The sequence below is a fragment of the Xenopus tropicalis genome, chromosome 6 (genome assembly GCF_000004195.4).
Source record: "Xenopus tropicalis strain Nigerian chromosome 6, UCB_Xtro_10.0, whole genome shotgun sequence".
Lineage (NCBI taxonomy): Eukaryota > Metazoa > Chordata > Amphibia > Anura > Pipidae > Xenopus > Xenopus tropicalis.
Window position 1 is genome coordinate 105,433,797 of NC_030682.2, and position 19,251 is coordinate 105,453,047.

At 37.6% G+C, this 19,251-nt stretch overlaps 1 protein-coding gene across 1 annotated transcript in view; it reads right to left on the bottom strand.

The window, feature by feature from the left end:
• The window catches only part of ptprm (protein tyrosine phosphatase, receptor type M), a 431,502-nt gene that overhangs the window by 293,334 nt on the left and 118,917 nt on the right, over positions 1–19,251 (bottom strand). The window contains exon 3 of the mRNA XM_031903767.1: positions 5,469–5,740. Within this exon, the coding sequence (XP_031759627.1) occupies positions 5,469–5,740 (272 nt within the window). The remainder of the gene's footprint in view (positions 1–5,468; positions 5,741–19,251) is intronic.

Genomic DNA, 19,251 nt, shown 5'->3' on the forward strand with positions numbered 1-19,251 from the left:
GCTTATGCTTATAGTGGTCATAATGTACAGGGCTCCCTTGCTGAGCTGTATAAGGTTCAGAGTCCTTGTGTATGGCCCTCTAGGGGCACAACTCCAGACATAACCCATGGCCAAATGTATTACATTGGTTACAAACCCACTCTGGAAGGAGTGTCGGCCTAATAATTGTTTGTGGGCAGTATGGGTTTTTAATGTGTAGAGCAGCTGCAAACGATTCACATGGAAATGTTTAATCCATGTCATTAGGTAGATGGGGAGGGTGGCATAGGGCTGATTTTTTCGGCAAGCGGAAAAACGCTTGCCGAAAATTCAGCCCTACACCTGCTACTTGTGCCTGCACCCGAATGAATGGAATACGCTCGGGTGCAGGCACATGTAGCCGATATATGCATGAAAACGCGAGAGAATGCAAAGTCTCGCGTTTTCATGCGTATATCGGCTACATGTGCCACGTGTGGCATGAGCCTTAGATTCTGCAGTAAAATTAGTGCAATTTGATCAACCTAATCAGAAGCCAACTAACCTACTACTATTTTTTAGACTGTGAAAGGAATCCAGAAGGAAACCAGTGCAAACCCAGGGCCCCATTGCTGACCACTGTGATGCCATGTTGCCCGCACCATATTAAGGCACAATAATAAAAGTTATTTTCTTACAGCTATCTGAATGGCCATGCACTAGCAAACAACTGGATAATTTGAGGCAATACATCTAAATGCATTTGCACAGAATGTAGTTTTGCATTTATTTTATTTCTTGGAAAATCAAGTGATTGATCTAATACTGTCAGCTCTCAAAAGCAATACTGGTAAATGAAAACAATATTAAACATCAAATAAAAAAAACACCCTGAACACTACAATATATTTATAAATGACTATAAGTAAAATATGGATTTAAAAATTTGATAAAGATAAAAAAATGTAATTCGTTACCAGATTTTGCAGTGGAAGTCGAGAAATGATAGCTTGAACAACTGCAAACTCTCAGTGAACCCGGCTGATAGCAGAGATAAAACTGAATGAATTAAAGTAAATGTACCTTTCAAATGCAAGATGTAACAGTGAAGATATATTCCCAGTCATGATATGTGATGAAAGGTAACATCCAAAAAGAAATCTACAGTTCAGCACTGCAAAAATGAACCCCTATAGATGGGGGTAACCTTTCTGTTCTTTATTATGCACAGTTTCTACAAATACTTTAACTGACTACATTGTTCAAGTGCTATTTGTTCAAGAGTGGAAGGCAGTTAGCAGGAAGGACAGGGTTCTTATATATCCGTGGCCCTTGGTGGGATGGCAGGAGGTGAAATCTATGTACCACCCCCAAGTCCTTGTGTTCGTTCCATTCTGGAGCACAAGAACCTGCACCCAGAGACGAACATAGCAGGGAAAACATGTTGCCTTGCACCTGAGTTTTGCACTTTTAACAAAAAGTGGATGTGTGGGTAAATAGAAGATGCCTGATGGATAATTACAGTTCTTTGCAGACTTCTTACCCTTAAAGTTAATTTAGCTTGGGGTTCACACCAGTTGTTGCCAAAAATGTAATAGTTACATAACCAGAGAGGATATCCATTATATATTTTTCTCCAGTTCAGCTGCATAAAGCTAGTTAATGTGTGATTTTTTAACTGTCCCTGATTAATGGGCCTTGATCAGAGATTTTCTTCTATAAATCTCTTTAAGGGCCTTCTGAGAACCTTTTGTATTGTATCCCTTATCTGGAAACCCTCAGAAAACTCTAAACTATAACAAATAATAATTTAAATTTTTAAAAATGATTTCCTTTTTCTCTGTAATAATAAAATAGTACCTAGTACTTGGTGGTAACTAAGTTGCATGAATCCATATTGGTGTCAAAACAGACCTATTGGGTTTTTTTAATGTTTAAATGATTTTTATCTGGCATAGTATGATGATCCAAATTACAGAAAGATCCCTTATCCTGAAAACCTCAGGTCCCAAGCATTCAAGATAATAATTCTAATACCTGTGTATGAATATATATTTTGCCTGAAACACTTCCTTTGCAAGGAATTTCTACCCATGTTAGTCAGAAACAGAAAACAATCTTTTACATTTGCCATTAACCACATTACATGGCGGTGCAACCAAAAAAGTGTGCCCTGGCATTTAAATGTGTCACAAAGAAATTGCTGGTTCAAAAAGAACTACCTGACAATAATATTCATTTAAATATAACACATATAACATTTCTACTGGGCTGGGCATGCTCCTTTTCCCATCAGGTAGCAGTGTCATGTTGGACATTTGTTTTAGATAACATTATCAGTGATTAATGTTTCAGAAAAAAAGGTCAACACAGAATTAAATGGCATCATTACTATCTTTTATTCATATAAAAAACTATTCTATGGCTCAATACAAGAGCAGATTAGGAATAAAAAATAAATATGCAAAAGTTAATTGTCAAATGCACTGCGCACACATCAAAAAGAAAAATATCTTGTATTTATAAAGATGGTTCATACATTACTAAAAATTCTCTGAAATTGTATTAAAGAATGTTATTATGTAGGATATATATGTGTGTACCTTCAATATAACTAGATCTATAAGGCGTTCATACATGCTGACCCACCCACATACTCTCCTCACCCATAATCCTACCCCTCTATTCACCTATCAATAAAACAGACAACGAAAAGGAGAAATTTAATCACTTTGGAGTCACTGTTTGCAAAGTGCTGATCCAGAAACATTAACTTTGTAACACCAACATTTCATGAAGGAGGAATATGATGAATTACTATTGTTTTCAGATCACAAATATTGTGATGCACCTGAGCTACACGTAGCGCAAGGCTTGTAATTTCCCATTTTTCCTCTTTTCATTGGTAAAACTAACATAAGACTTATTTTCTGTGTATCTAAACCTCTACTTACACAGAAAATAAGTAAATAAGTTCTTAGCCCAAAGATTTCATACAGGTACTGTATAACATAAATACAATGGGCTGTACAAAAATCATATCATCCCAGTATCATTTGATACAGTCTTTCCTGACCATGTCAGAGTCTTCAGCTTAATAACAATTAATAATGAATCTAATTAACACATTGTTCATCTATATTAGATGGCCTCACATAAACTGCACCGACTTGGCCCAATTTCATAAGTATATTCTACCACCTGTATAGTTATTCTTTGTTGATCAAAGCCATTCATTTTACTACAGTTTAATGAATATTAAATAGCACTTACAAGTGATCACTAGAGTCTTAGTTCTTCTATACAGTTATATTTGATACAATATACCCATTAGCCGTAGCTATCTTTCTGGGATGGCTCATTTACTACCTGCTTGAGAGATGCCCCAAACTGTGAGTCCATAATTGAACTGCTTTTTAAGCTGGCATCTAGTTACATTAAATAATACACAATTTTGCATCACGCATGATAGAAATGAAATAAAGAGCCATAGCTGATTTGTAATACCTGGGTTGTTGCAGGATATCATGCTACAACAGATAAGCAGGAGATGCAGGGCACCAACAGGTACAAAGGCCAACTATTGCATATTTAGAAATTGACTATATATAGATAGAGACTCATAAAATTTGATTTTATTATACTATATGATTGGTCATGCAAAAAGATTATGCTAAGCTAGAGGACACTGCATTACATCTAAGGAATAAATAGATGCCATTTTACTGGGGATGTCCTATCATGCAAAGGGCAGACTGCAATCATTAGCCCAGAAGGAGAATATGGTAAGAATGTGAGGTGAAGTGTAGATGTATTTCATTTAGTTGAAAGCCTATTATTTCTGGGCTTGAAGCCTGCAAGGTAACAGATCATCACCTCCAGTTTATTATGTTTGCATGGCACCTCTTGCTGATTTCCACATGGAAGAAAATAAACTGCAATGTTTTATTCAAGATTCAATTAAAACTCCTAATTGTTCATCTCAGTAACAGTCTCAGTGCCCTTTTATCTGCATATTAGTGAGACTTCCTATGAATTTAGAGTTGCAAAAACAAAAATGGTCACTTGAAAAAAAGAAGCCAGAAACCATCAATTTTGACGGTATTACGCAACAGGATATTTTTAGTTGTAAACATTTAAATTTGCCAAAACCAAATGTGCTGCTTGTAGCAGAACAGCAATAACTGACTTACCTTATCTCAACAAACACAAATCCTATAGCAAGCATTTGTTTGGCATACTGCTGTATCAGTGAAATATTTAACAGAACAGAGGCCAAAATGAACAAGAGTTCACCAGTGGGACCTATTTTATGTCATGCATTACAATGGAATGTAATTCATATACGTTCTATGAGCCACTCTTGATTGATAGTTCATATAGCTTACAAAAAATATGAAGCTTCATTTAAACCCTGCAAGGGTGCAAAGTGCAAAAAAACAGGAGCAAGCTGTCATGTGCTTTGCAGAACAGCTGGAGGCTTCTGTGCTACAAAATAAAGCCCAAAGACCTGTGTGCACTCCATTAATATGCACTGTGTGCATTCAGCAGTGTTGTATTCATGAGGGATGAGGGCAGGCTTTCCTCACCTGCTTCCTATCCATAGCCTATTGAGGTGCATAATGTTAGGGACCCCCGCTTCCACCTCAAGCCATATTTATTATCCAGCGTGAGGTGCAGAATACAACAAGGCCCCTGGCCTCCAATGTTTATAAATTCTGATCTAATAACAATGCAGTATGCTGTATATACATCTCAAATACATTAATTTGCCTAAAGTATTGGAGCATGGACTGAAAGATTCCTGAAAGATTCTTCTATCCCAGAATGCATTAAGAAAACAGAATTGTGCAGGACCCAATAATGTTTTATTTAAGTTATGGCAGAATCAGTTACCATATTAAAATGACTAGATAACTTCAGGAGTATTTATTGGCAATCTAACTCACCTGTTATTGGTCACATGAACCAATCAGATATATAGCTAATCATAAGATATCATAACATATTCATTCTACAATAGCCTGTGTTCATAATTAAAACTACACAATAAGAGAAAAATAAATACATTCTAATTTATAATCCTTAAAAAGACCAGAAAGTTTAACCCTTCTAGTGGTGCTGGCATAGAAGTACCATCGTGCCACAACGCCACAGAATTGACAGCTTTGATTTACTGACAGTAAACAGTGCAGCAAGATCAAAGAGATTTGGCAGAAAAAAAGCTAAAAGCCTATTTATCCACTTTAATTTTTCTTTTTTTTTTTCCTTTACTTTTGCCATCGTTGCACAAACACACAAAAAAAGAAAATATTTTGTAATTTGACCTTCAATTCAAATTAAGTTATAGGACAAAAGATATACAATCTGCTTTAAGATGAAACATTTCAGCTATAGATATGCTTAAAACTTTTGTGTTTTATTTAGAAAATGTGTTTATTCATTAGGGTAAAGAAACAGAGCCTAGTGATGTCTTTATAACAAATGAGATTATTAGATAATGGGCATACCTGATAAAACCTTGGCCAGAAGATGCTAATAGCCAGTTCTGCCCGATTCCAGGTGCCTGTAGCACTCCCTGAAATATTCCAGACTGGGTTCCCCATAGGGCCATTATTTACTGTGACATAAATATTCATTGAGCCAGGAAGGGCCCCACTTTTGCTTGATACAAAATAGTGGAAATCAATACAGTGCGTGTCGTTTTCTTTCAGCTGAGGTAAATACAGCACAGATCTTTGTCCAGCAAATCTTCCAGTAGTATTCACCATCATGAAAGAACCTGAAAGGCAACACAACACAATATCACATATATAATATCACAATATCAGCCATAAGCTATATTAAGACAGATTTCTTACTAGTTTACATGCAGCAGGCTTGCTCAAAGTTGCTAATTATGCACTATAACTTGTTTTCATTTCCACATATAGACTATAGTATCTCTGCTTTATTAATCTGTTGGCCTTTCAAGCATATAAAATGCTCCTATGGATAATTACTATTCTGTTCCAGACAGATGTATTAGGTACTATTACGATTATTATTTCAAACAACATAAGGTCCAAAAAAGTGAAGGCAATGACCTGTGTTCGCAACACTGAAAGGGATTTCTCCAACAGCACATCGCATTCTTCAGATCCATAAAATATGGAAAGTTACAGTAAATTAGTAGGTTGTCTGTGTAAAAACACTGTGGTAAAACACTGGAGGAATATTTAAGGCACCATGACCTCCAAATTGGAGGAAAATACATATTTGTATATGAGCAAAATTTTAACTGCCTTCAGCTGAACCTTTTCCCCTACAACAAGTACAAAGTGATGGTGGATCAGCGCACCAGGATTTGGAAAAAAAGAAGAATAGTAAGAGTGTAGAACACACATACAAACCCGTGATGTGTAGAAAAAATAAAAGATATAACAAGTGCAATATATGTTTTATTTTCTCCACACCTAGAGGTTGTGTGGGCACTGATTAAACTCCACTTACGAGCATGGTAGCCTAGGAACATCTACCTTGACATAAATTTTGAATCCAGGGCCCCGTTCGTGGATGGTGCCTACACATATAACTGACCTAATGAATCTCATAAAATTTTTGGGCCTACAGGCATCACATACATATTGACAATAGCAAGACACAAAGGTGGCTGTTCTGTAATTCTGGGATAAAAATTTGCATTGTGGGTAAAAAAATGGTGGTCTACGTTTTTGTGCCCTTATATATAAATAAGCCCTGTAGTGAGCAGACACCATACTGTCAAATATCAAGTATCAGTTATGTGCCCCTGAGGATACAGTTAAATAAATAACCAAGATTATTGACTTAGGCACAACTTCCTACTTTCTAATTGAAATATCTTCCATCTCCATTAATAATTACATTGTCTTTATATGTACTTTTATATTTTTATGTTAAGCAGGCAGGGCTGAAATGTGTGCTTGTTTTCTGTGTGTCCACAGATGTGACAGAAAAGAATGATAGTGTTGTTTAGGGAGTAAGAAGGGATTAAGATTGTGCTTGAAGCACACAGGGTTCAGTAAAGCTTGAAAGGTCATAAAACCATCTTCATGGCGGCTCATGGCATGACACATTTGTCTGCAGGGCTAATGGCTTGCACACAGGCTATTGCTTTTCCTTTAAAACAGCAAAGCATTTCAAACAAAGAGACAACAACATGGCCTAGATTTATCAAGCTGTGACCAATTTTCCCAGTCAGGTCCAAGTTCCAGCTTTCTTCCGAGAAGAGCTTTCAACGTACCCAGTCAGCAGTCTTCCATTTTCGAGAGCATTGACGAATACAGAAGTATCACAGATGTATGAAGAAAAATATCAGGAACAATCAAACATGATTTACATCAAATCTACCAGATTTAAGCATCAGATTTCTTACAACAACGTAGCACCATGAATTTTTGAAACACTAATAGTCTGCCTTTCTGCCTCCCCCGAACCTTTAGAGTTTAGAGTAAAGTGGCTGATATGCTAAGACACCTACTGACCTTTGTACTGAGCAGTAATTGGACTTGGCAAATATTATCTACATTTCAATCAATTCTATTTATGTTTATTTAAACTTATGTTATAACATTAGGGCTCATTTATTGGGGGCAGGAAAAGTCCAAAAATAGTCAGAAAGCAGAATTTACCTGTCTCAGCATTGCCTCCATCTGTCAGTGTTATATATAGGATGGGCAGCACATTTCCTGCTCTTAGCAAAGCAAGGCACAAGGGAATCCTGCCCAAGATATTAACTACAGGGATCGTTTTCTCCTGTGAGTGCGGGGCTTTTTGCCTTGCACATCCGTTTGAGTACTGCAAGCATGCTTAGGAGTGTATCTATTAACATTGGAAACAAACTTCACGGTAATTAGAGATGTAGCGAACTGTTCGCCAGCGAACAAATTCGCGCGAACATCGGGTGTTCGCGAACGCGTATGTTCGCGAACTTTCAGCGTATGTTCGCAGTTTGGGTTCACGCCGCGTTTTCGCGGTTTTTATCATCGCAAAAGTATTGTACAATACGCCGCACAAGTCACACATGGCGTTTTTCCACAAATCCCGTTTTCATGGTGTTTAGCGCGACATAGCAAAAAGCCGGGTATTTTCGCTAGAATAGCTTGCGTTTTTTGCTCAACTCTGTGCCAACAAAGTATTTTTCAGAGAAGTTTTTGCCCTTGATCCCCCTTCTGCATGCCACTGTCCAGGTCGTGGCACCCTTTAAACAACTTTAAAATCAGTTTTCTGGCCAGAAATGGCTTTTCTAGTTTTTAATGTTCGCCTTCCCATTGAAGTCTATGGGGTTCGCAAAGTTCGCGAATATTCGCGGGTTTTGGCGTAAGTTCGCGAACATGTTCGCGAACTTTTTTTTTTAGGTTCGCTACATCCCTACCGGTAATGTCGCCCATAGCAACAAAGTCTAATTGCTGATTTAATGCTATGGGCAAAATCACTGGTAATGGTTGTCTCCAATGTTAATATATATACGCCCCCTGGAGTATTGTTCAACGTAGCCTCTATGAGGGCTGAGAATTTGTGTAATTGTACCACTACCCATAGTAAATTAACCCTGTTACCTTTTAAAGGAGAAAGAAAGGTAATGCATTATGGGAATCTTCTTTACACAGCTCAGCGTTTTTTCTTCCTGTTTGGCTTCTGATCATCTGAACAAGTGAAATATGAGGAGACTTAAGGGCACTATTAAGACAACTCTTTATTAGCCTTTCCTTCTCCTTTAAGATGGATAATGCACCCCTACTGTAATTTATAAAAAATATTATAAGTTACCATGTTGCTGAATGAATCCATTTGATTAAAATATATTAATCTGCAGTGATCTGGTTAACTAGAATATATTATAAAGTTGCTTGTATATGGAAACTTATAACTAGCCACAAATAAAAAAAACAAGGTTCCAAATACCTAAAACAACACATTTTGAAGGCACCTACACAATCACGATAACATGTGAGCTCTGTTACCCAGAATATTTATGAGAATTTCACATAGGTGAGAGAACTTAATATATTCCATTTTTGCAGTCTGTGTGCATTTAACCATTTAGGGTAGAACTAACCTGTAGCTTGACACTGGCATTTAAATGTATATAATGCCAATTCTAAGCATCAACCCACGATTTAAATCCAGGATGCCTAAATTATCCCCTATGCCTGTTGTAAACTATAATACTGGGAGTCCTTGGAACTGTAATTCACCGTAGCTGGATAGCAATGAGTTTGACATGCCTGATTTAATCTTATAAATAGAATCATAGTTCAATGCTTCTCGCCTTGTAGAACTTTAGTCAGGCTTTTGTCTGTCTTTTTTCAACTTGTTTTGAAAAACTTATTTTGTGATTACATAATGTGTTGTGCTTCCACCTGCCCAAAGAAAGCTTCATAGGACTCTGCAGCAGTTCTTTCTGAAAAGAGATTCCCTGTGATATAATGGCATCTCACAGAAAACATAAGCCAGAAAGCTGAATTCTGCAGAGGTAAACCTAACAGGGACAAAGTGAGACATCTGGTAACATGGTACAAATTGAGTGAGGGTATGAAATCTAAAAACACCTCAATTCTATGTATAGATAAACAGTCATGACACAGATAAGTATGCCAAGTAAACTGGATTAAGAAAGGATAATATTTTGAATACGAATTTTAGAAAACCAAATATAATCAATGAATTTACAGTGCGTGTTGATTTAGATTTTATTAGAACTTCACCTTCCAAACCAAAATAAGTTAAAAAGCCCCATACAACACAGAAACCCCTAATATACTGTATGTCATGAAGACCACAGTAGCCAGCCACAAGGAAAAACCCAGGGATGGGAAAAATACCCCTAAAAGGGAGTTCCAGTATGTTGGGCAGGGGGTAGGGGTCCCTGAATCACCAAGTAGAAGCTCAGTAGATGGAGAACACCACCATGCCACCTTGCTTCTTCACTCATTTTTGCAGGACTAAGGTCCTGGTAGGATCCCGGTCATGTTTATCTGCTTTTTTCTGTAGTATCTGCAGTATCAATCTGGTGCCATTTTGTGCCAGAAAAATAGAAATGGGGCTGAAACTTCCCTGAGAGTGTGCCCTATATATATAACAATAGGTAGTGCTTAAGTCAGTATTTAGTGAGCCTTCCCAAGACAGGAAATCACAAAAGTAATCCAAATACCCTCCTCATCTTCACCAGCTATTAGAGGATAGGGAAAATGGTAGAAACAAAAATGAAAGAACCTGAAAGTATCCTGGTCAGGTTAAAGATAGACCTTGGCCTTGTATTCCTACAATTATTATATTCACCTGGTCTCTTAGCAGACTTACCCTTTCCTCAGTATAAATGAAAATATGCAGAAACTATGGTGTCTGGAATCAGTAACTTATGTCCTAAAACTTAATTGTTAAAAGGGAGACTGCTACGTTTTAAAGGTCAAGGAAAATCTATCATAGATATTAAGTCATAGGACAGGCATACCTGAAGTGTGCTCTGCAGAGCTGTAAATTGTCTTCTCTTTGTAACTGTTTAGCTGCTAAAACCCCATAGTTGAGAAAAAATACAAAGTAAAATACAAAAAAAAATACCCAGTATGCACTTCTCCCCGCACCAAAACCAAGACGTGGGTATGCGCAGTTTCACCTATAAGAAAGGGGAGTATGCACAGTAGGGGCCCTCAGGATCAAGGAGCAAAGACACAGTGACCCTGAGAACTGATGACGTGCCAGAAAAACATCTGCACATGCGCAGTAGATTTATAGCAGCCATTTTAACAAAAATGTCACAAAAAAACCATGGTGCATGTGTCAGAGCAGTCTTTCAGATACGACTGCAGGTTAAATGAGAAGTTTTTGGCAATATAAATGTAGTGATTCTGTACAGCAGGGGGTACTTTATTAAAAATGTAAAACATGCTGTAATGTGTTTCCTTGTCCTTTAAATAAATATTCACAAGATGTGAACTGAGGAGTGCAATTCTATGCCCAATCATATTGGTTTTGTTTATTGGGAATGCTGCTATCTGCTCATGTATGTACTGTTTATATATAACATGTATGTGTGTGTTGTGTTTTTTTTTACTAGACCTGTTGAGTGCAGTGCTGTTTGTTACTATATATTAACTACCTTTAAGAGTATGTGGCACCATAAAATACAATATAATATAAATAGCTGTAACAGTGGATCAGCGGATTTGAGTTTAAGCATAAATGGAAATGCACCCGATGGTTCTCTCTGCATTTCATAAATATTTTCCACAATTGCATTTTCAGTATACTTACACAGTGGTCATCAATCACTCAAAGTCGTACAAACATAAACAGATTTGCCCTTTCTTAATGGTGTGAAGTCTATTTCAATCAAGCAAGTGATCCAGCCAGACAGACAGCCAATCAGCATTAATGAAGGCGCATCATGCTATCAAGACACATTGGAAACAATCTCTTGTCGACTACAGTAACACAGTCTGTCAATCACTAAAGCATTAAAGATGTTACTGTGACTTAAGGAAGAAAACACAAAAGGAAAGGCGTATACAAATGAAATGTAAGCTTTAAAAAGAGAAGCTTTAAAAAACAGATGGCACAAATCGCTTGCATGCTATACTCCAGAAATGTCAACCAGACTCTGGTGCAATTGTGTCTGATTTGCCACAAAGTGACTGTGCAATTGCGTCCGGTGCAACGCCCTCTGGTGTGTGTAAAAAACTTGGGAACTCTGGGGAAAAATACAGCTTATTATGGGAAAAAACATGGAGATTGCACTCAAAATTGTTGCAGTCATAAATGACCCCTTATGTGCTATTCTGTAGCCATGCACACTTGCCTGCTTGGGCACAATAACTAGTCTCTTATTTCATGCTGAAATGGGAACTGCTGGTTAAATAATAAATCTATTAAATAGAAATATTACTTAACATACAGGCAAGTATAGAGGATTCCATGACAGCACATAATCTTACTTGAACCATTTTCCAGTCCATTCTAGATTAAATTAGCATTTTAAAAAAATAGACGACAGCATCTCTGATACTCCATGAGAGATACAAAATACCAACTGGAGAAAATATTCACTGAATTACTTCACAGCTGGGAATTTCATCCTGCATATTAAATGGTGCCTCGCGTTAAAATCAATGATCTATTATACTTTCAGCATACTATAATAAGTAAGGGACTACAGGTCAGTTTCAGAATATTAAACGAATAAGCCCTGAAATTTCTCATAGAGACATGAAATCCATTGTAAAATGAGATGCCATTAAATCCGTAATTTTTTTTCAAATGCTAAGTTATTTATCTCCTGTAAATCCTATTTTTTTCAGTGAACCCACATTATATAATATTTCATTTACTGTGAAAGCTGATAGTAGTAACCCTTTCACACTAAAGGAATATTTTATGGAAAATAGGACCATTGAAAAGAATAGAACTAAAAAGGAAATGTCTGATAGTAGCAAGAACACAACTTTATTTATTCAAGATGCTGCTAGTTCAACAACAGCTAAAGTGCACACACCAGAACCATTGTCTTCTAAATTTTGCTTGAACTCTTATGGACTTCTACATGAACTCGCAGACTTTTAGATGCCAAGTTTTACATTTGAGTTTTTGAAAAAATTTTGTGCTTTGTAAATATCAACCACTTATTAATTTCAATAAATAAACTACAAGGCAGTCACAATACATAGTAACATAGTAAGTTGGGTTGAAAAAAGACATACGTCCATCACGTTCAACCATAATGCCTATATATAACCTGCCTAACTACTAGTTGATCCAGAGGAAGGCAAAAAACCCCATCTGAAGCCTCTCTAATTTGCCGCAGAGGGGAAAAAATTCCTTCCTGACTCCAAGATGGCAATCGGACCAGTCCCTGGATCAACTTGTACTAAGAGCTATCTCCCATAACCCTGTATTCCCTCACTTGCTAAGAATCCATCCAGCCCCTTCTTAAAGCTATATAATGTATCAGCCAGTACAACTGATTCGGGGAGGGATTTCCACAACTTCACAGCTCTCACAGTAAAAAATCCTTTCCGAATATTTAAACGGAACCTCCCTTCTTCTAAACACGTTGTTTTGTTTCTACCACACTAAAACACTGAGTTTTGCAAACAACGTGCCCCCTTTTATTTCTTGGGCCCAATGGAAATATAGCAACTACAAGAAAGCGCATAAAAATAAAACAAATTAGTGTAGTATTTTCAAAACCCACTAAATTCCACCATTGTGTCTGTGTGATCTAAAACTGGACAGGAAATATGTTTAAAACATGTCTTAAACCCTAATGGAGCACTCAAGGCATATGAATGAAAGATGCCTCTGCATGAAACACAATAAGTATGCCAACTCACCAGACCAATTTGAGGTTCATGCTAATCAATGCTACCTTCTATACAATCATGGTTCAATAAGTGATCTTACCAACTATCAGGCAAAACAAGTAATCTATATCAGAAAGTTCCATAGCCAATCGCCACTTCATACTCATCATAAAGGAGAAATAATTGCATATAGTGTAAAACAATGTATTTAAACATATTCCTCCACAACACTACACGTTTCATGTGATTATTGTCACACTTCCTTATTATGAGGGTAATCCCCTATGAACCCCCAGCCTGGGATGTTTCTAGAAGGGAATCTTGCCAGTAAGTTTTGCATCATCAAACTTTCAAAAGTGACAGCGTTAAATCCACGCATGTGTGAATAACCCAGCAGTGTGCAGGTGTGAGTGATATGGCATTCCAGCCCGTCAGGCAACCCTCAGCCAACGTAACCCACAGACACTTTGGCACAAGAACAGGCCTGCTCACTGTGTGGCTGGTGGAGGAAATTAGCATTAGTGATGAGCAAATTTTTTCACCAGGTGTCATTGTGGAAAACACTCATACACTCCAATGGTTACAAAGAAGTTGTGAGGTGGTACGACAGAAGTCGCTGAAAAATATGCACATTCAGTTTAATGTGTTTTGTGAATTTTTGCTATTTCCCAAATTTTTTAGCAGAGGAGAATAGGATAGATTTGCTCTTGCTCATTAGTAGCATTCATATGCACCGAGCACTTTAATTACACATTTTATTACTAGGACAAAGGGCAGAATTTGGTGCTTTTAAACATACTATGCTATTTCCATGTGCCGTCTTAAAGTTGCTAAGTTTGTTGTTTTTCTGCCTGATTTATCTGTATAAATGTAATTGTTTATAATTGGAATTAAGCAATGTGCAGAACCTATTATATGCCTGTACCTGAAGAACCAGAAGGTGGACATCAGTGAATTAATCTAATAATAATAGACGTTGCAGTTCAATTTAATCTCAGATATAATTATCTAGTTCTGTTGAAGGCATGTGAATTTAGAGGTTGGTAAACATGAATTATAAGTAATATCCATGAATTCCAACCAAGGAGCAAATTCACATTATTTGTAAAATTACTAGCTAGCTAATTCTTTTGTGTTAACAGAGGGCAGAATATCAGGTCAGAAATCCCCTTTTCTTCCCACTAATCCTCTGTCACCACTTCTTGTATGCCAGTAATAAGAATCACAGAGGTCACACAGAGAAAGAGAAAAATTAATGACTGGAAAATGTCAATGCTAGGTATGGTCTTATTACTTTTTTACAGCTTAGAATCCTATTAGCTGCAGGGGTTAGAAAGTAATGTAAAATCATTTAACTTTCTTATTGCTGGTAGGCAGAGCACTGGAAATATAACCTGATTAGTGCTGCAAGGCTGAAAACCACTTCAGTCATGTTACTTAAAGCGTAGACCACCTACAGAGCTTCCATGGTAAGAAACCCATGAACCATGTATATACCTGTATTTCCACCCAACAAGACTTTTAACACAAAAAAGCATGCAATAAACGAATCGGCGCCTAAAAGACTTATTTATCAAAATTCAAATTTGTACATTTTAGAGTTTTAAAAAACAAATGAAAACGCATCCTTAAATTTTGGGGTGATGGGAAATCACAGTTTGTATTGTTATTGGGCAGTAGTGGTATTGGTCATTAGTGGGACGAAAACATGGTCATATAATCTGCAGCCCTTCTGTCACTGTAAAAAGGTCACCCAAGATAAAATTTGTCTTGTTTGGAATAATCTATTTTTTGTAAATTAGAAACTTGCAGAGGTAATGCAAAATTAAAAAGGGCCCCAAATGATATGGGATTTGAAAGTGTGTGCAATACTTGTGCAACATAGATTTTCCTACCAAGGTTTTGGTGATGGGAATGACTTATAAACAGGGCAAATGAGTGTTAGTTACACCACTGTTACAGGTATGGGACCCCTTATCTGGAAACCCATTATCCAGAAAGTTTTGAATTACAGAAAGGACATCTCCCATAGACTTCATTTTAATCAAATAATTCACATTTTTAAAAATGGGTTCCTTTTTCTCTGTAATAATAAAACAGTACCTTGTACTTGATCCCAACTAAGAGATAATTAATCCTTATTGGAGGCAAAACAATCCTACTGGGTTTAATTACTGTTTAAATTATTTTATTAGCTGACTTAAGATAGGAGATCCGAATTACCAAAAGACCCCTTATCTGGAAAACCCCAGGTCCTGAGCATTTTGGATAATGGGTCCCATACCTATATAAGATTTTTTCTTCTCTTTCACAGCCTGCAAGGCAGCTTGCAAAGCTGTAACTGTCCAGGGTGCTGAAAGAGAGTGGCATAAATAGGATTCTGTCCAAGAACTGTGGTGCTCAATTGGTTAAAGGAATACCATACCCCTAAATAGTGATGAGCGAATCTGTTCCGTTTCGCTTCGCCGAAAAATTCGCGAATCTTTGAAAAGATCCGCGAAACGGCGAAAATGTCGTGCGACAAAAAAAATCGTCGCCCGCGGCTATTATTTTGTCGCGCGGCTATTGTTTCGTCTCCCGCGGCTATTGTTTTGTCGCGCGGCTATTATTTCGTCGCCCGCGGCTCTTGTTTCGTCGCGCGGCTCTTGTTTCGTCTCCCGCGGCTCTTGTTTCGTCGCGCGGCTCTTGTTTCGTCGCCCGCGGCTATTGTTTCGTCGCGCGGCTCTTGTTTCGTCGCGCGGCTTTTGTTTCATCGCCCGCAGCTCTTGTTTCGTCGCGCGGCTCTTGTTTCGTCGCCCGCGGCTATTGTTTCGTCGCGCGCGGCTCTTGTTTCGTCGCGCGGCTCTTGTTTCGTCGCCCGCGGCTATTATTTTGTCGCGCGCTATTGTTTCGTCGCCCCCGGGGCTATTATTTTTTGACGCCGGCGTCAATTTTTGGACGTGCGGCGAATTTTTCCGCGGCAAAATTTTTCATCCGTTTCGCGAAACAATCCGCCAATGGCGAAACGCGGAAATTCGCCGCGAATCCATGCCTGGCGAAACTTTTCGCCCATCACTACCCCTAAACTATGTAGATCTCTCTATATAGAGCTCAGATATAACCCTGCTTCAGCTAAAAAATATACCTTTTTAGTAGTATGTGCCACTGGATAATCCTAAATAGACAGCTGCCATTTTTAGCACTAAGGGCCACCCCTGGTATCATACGATTCACAGTGCACACAAACAAACCAAGGGCACACATACATCAGCCAATAAATAGACATGGTTATGTCTTTTACTCTCACATTTCTTCCTGTTACAGTTAGAACTGCATTACTTCTGGCATGTGGCAGGTCTGGACTGGGATTCAAAATAGACCCTGGCATTTCAAGTAAACAAGCCAAACAGCCCCCAACAGCCCAATAAACAGCAACTATGGCATCTTATAGCAGCCCCTCTGGCATTTGCCAGAATGCCCAGATTGCCAGTCCAGGCCTGTCAGGTGATCTCTGAGGGAGCACACAGCCCATCGCAGAATGGTGGCTCAAGGTAAAAATTAGTAAAAGGGCAATATTCACTGATATATATATATATTCCAGTTTGGTATGATTCTTTACTAGGTCACTTAATATAACATAAACTATCTGTTGGTTGAGTATTCTTTCTGGGGGTATAGTTTTTCTTTGGTGGTTCCTTAAACTAAATCTATTAGTAATATATTTTTTCCCTTACACATGACATTGGGTAACAGGAAAGATGTAGAATCCTGTGCCTGAAATGTTACCATACTAAAGATAGATAAATAAGCACTTGCGTGCTTAGATAGATAAATATGCATCTGAGCCATTTGCTATTGAAAGAAGGACAATTTGAGCATTTTTTCTGTTGAATGTGGCTATTTAATCTATATTGACTATATATATATATAAAACTGCCTTTGAGAAAAATGTCACTCTGCCCTTTTTACTAGCCCAAAAATTATGTTCCTACTCACCTAACATTTTAGATAAAAGAGAAAGAAACCTAAGGAAATAACTGGGACACTGGCTGCTGGGGAGCACTATTATTTCAGCACTGCGGCATTTAAACTAATGTAGCCTCACTTGCACTGCCATTTATAAAGCACATTCTAGTACTTTCTCAGCTCGGCTCATAGCTGCTTCCTATCAAGGTTTTCAAATTAAGGGGGCAATGACCTGAATACTTGGTTCATTTATTTAAATCCCAGCACTCACTTAATATGCAATGTCTTAAAAGTGATTGGAATGTGTTTTAATTACTAAAGGTATGCTCTTGTTCTGTTCCATTTACTATTCTAAAAAAAAACAAGATACATTTTATTTCCATTAACAACTGTAATTTTCCTATTTTAATGATGCTAAAGATAAGGGAGCTTAGTCAGATTCTGTCAGTTGATTAATATAGCGTGCTACTGCATTGCTCCCATTTCATGCACACACAATGGGAGGACTCTAGTGTAGCAGGAGGTGGTCCAGAGATGGAGGTTCCTGGACACTACTATTGTTGTTCTATGGATGTTATCAGTTGTGCTTGAAAACTCCAGTGTTCCATATGTAGGCCATGGTGATACGGGAATATTATCGTGGAAATGCAAATGCACAGCAAAATCTTATTCTACACTTTTTTGGTCCTGATATAAATTACTCTACATACAAATCCATCCCTAATTTAAATCTAAAGGGACTACAATATTTCTTTATAAAGCAGAACCCCAGTTTTACATTAGCTGGCAGATCAAGTCAATACTGTGTGAATTATGGAAAAATTTTATATCTGAGAAAGAAAGACAACAAATTGCCTGTGTGGGACCACAAAAACATTGGTGTCAGTTCTAGAAAAATGTAAAGCTCTGTGATACAAAATTACTGAACAAATCTTTAAATACTTGCTACCCCCTTAATCACTTTCTTCTCCTCCTCTAACCCACTTGGCTCCTTCCCTTAGGAATTTACTTTGGCTGTGGGCTACTGAGCCTGCTCATTTCTTCTCAGCTCAGATTACTAAACATGCCCTCCAGTCTAGCACCAATGAAGAGATGGCATTACTGGTCCTCATAGAAACTCTGATCTAGCTGCCTGCTCATAATTTTTTTTCTCCCAACTTCCTTTCCTGAGCTCAGCCTAACCATTACAGTATTCACTCAAAGCAGAACTTTTTAGCAAAGTAAATTCTGCCTGTGTAAGCCTGTATTCTTCATTTCATGAACTTTACAGTGCAAGTGTGCTGTTTGCAGATGTAAATGCCAGTGAATATGTGTGAGAGGAAAAATGGCCAGGTGAAAGTTGCTATTTGTATAGGAAAATGTGATGGCACTGGAAAACAGAAGGGGTATATGCAATACAAGTTTGGGTGGAGGAGATGTGCCCAACTTAAAGGACATGGCCTACATTTTCCTACCATTTACAGTATATAAGGTAAAAAAAAGACCATCCATTTAACTGGGGATTCATTTCTAAAAGTGAAGTTAGAATTAATTACTTCTATATATCTCTTTACATTTGTACACCCCCTCATTCAGTATAACCCTGGTCCCAGGCATTCCTGACAACAGATCCAGTACCTGCAGCAAGTAAAAAAAAAATATTATCAGGCAAAATACCGGAAATGTTGGAAAGCATTTTTACCTGTACAGCAGCAAAAGCTATGCATGTGGTCTCTTGAGTATTCATAGTAAACTGTATATGTATTTACTGTGTTCACCCTTTTGCATTAATAAGGGCAACCTCTTATAAGCTTAAAATACTTATTTTACATTATGCTGCTTTGCCAGCAATAACCGACTAATATTTCCTTATCTAATAATTGCCAGTCTTTTACTATTGAATTGAACAACCTCAGCTTCCCATGGAGTCATTCACAATACATTATTTTTAATGTATAATTACATACTCATTTCTTGTGCTCTTTTAATGTTTTCACACTGGAGAGCTGTGTGCATTGACTGATTGGTAAGTTTTGAGCAAAACCAGCAT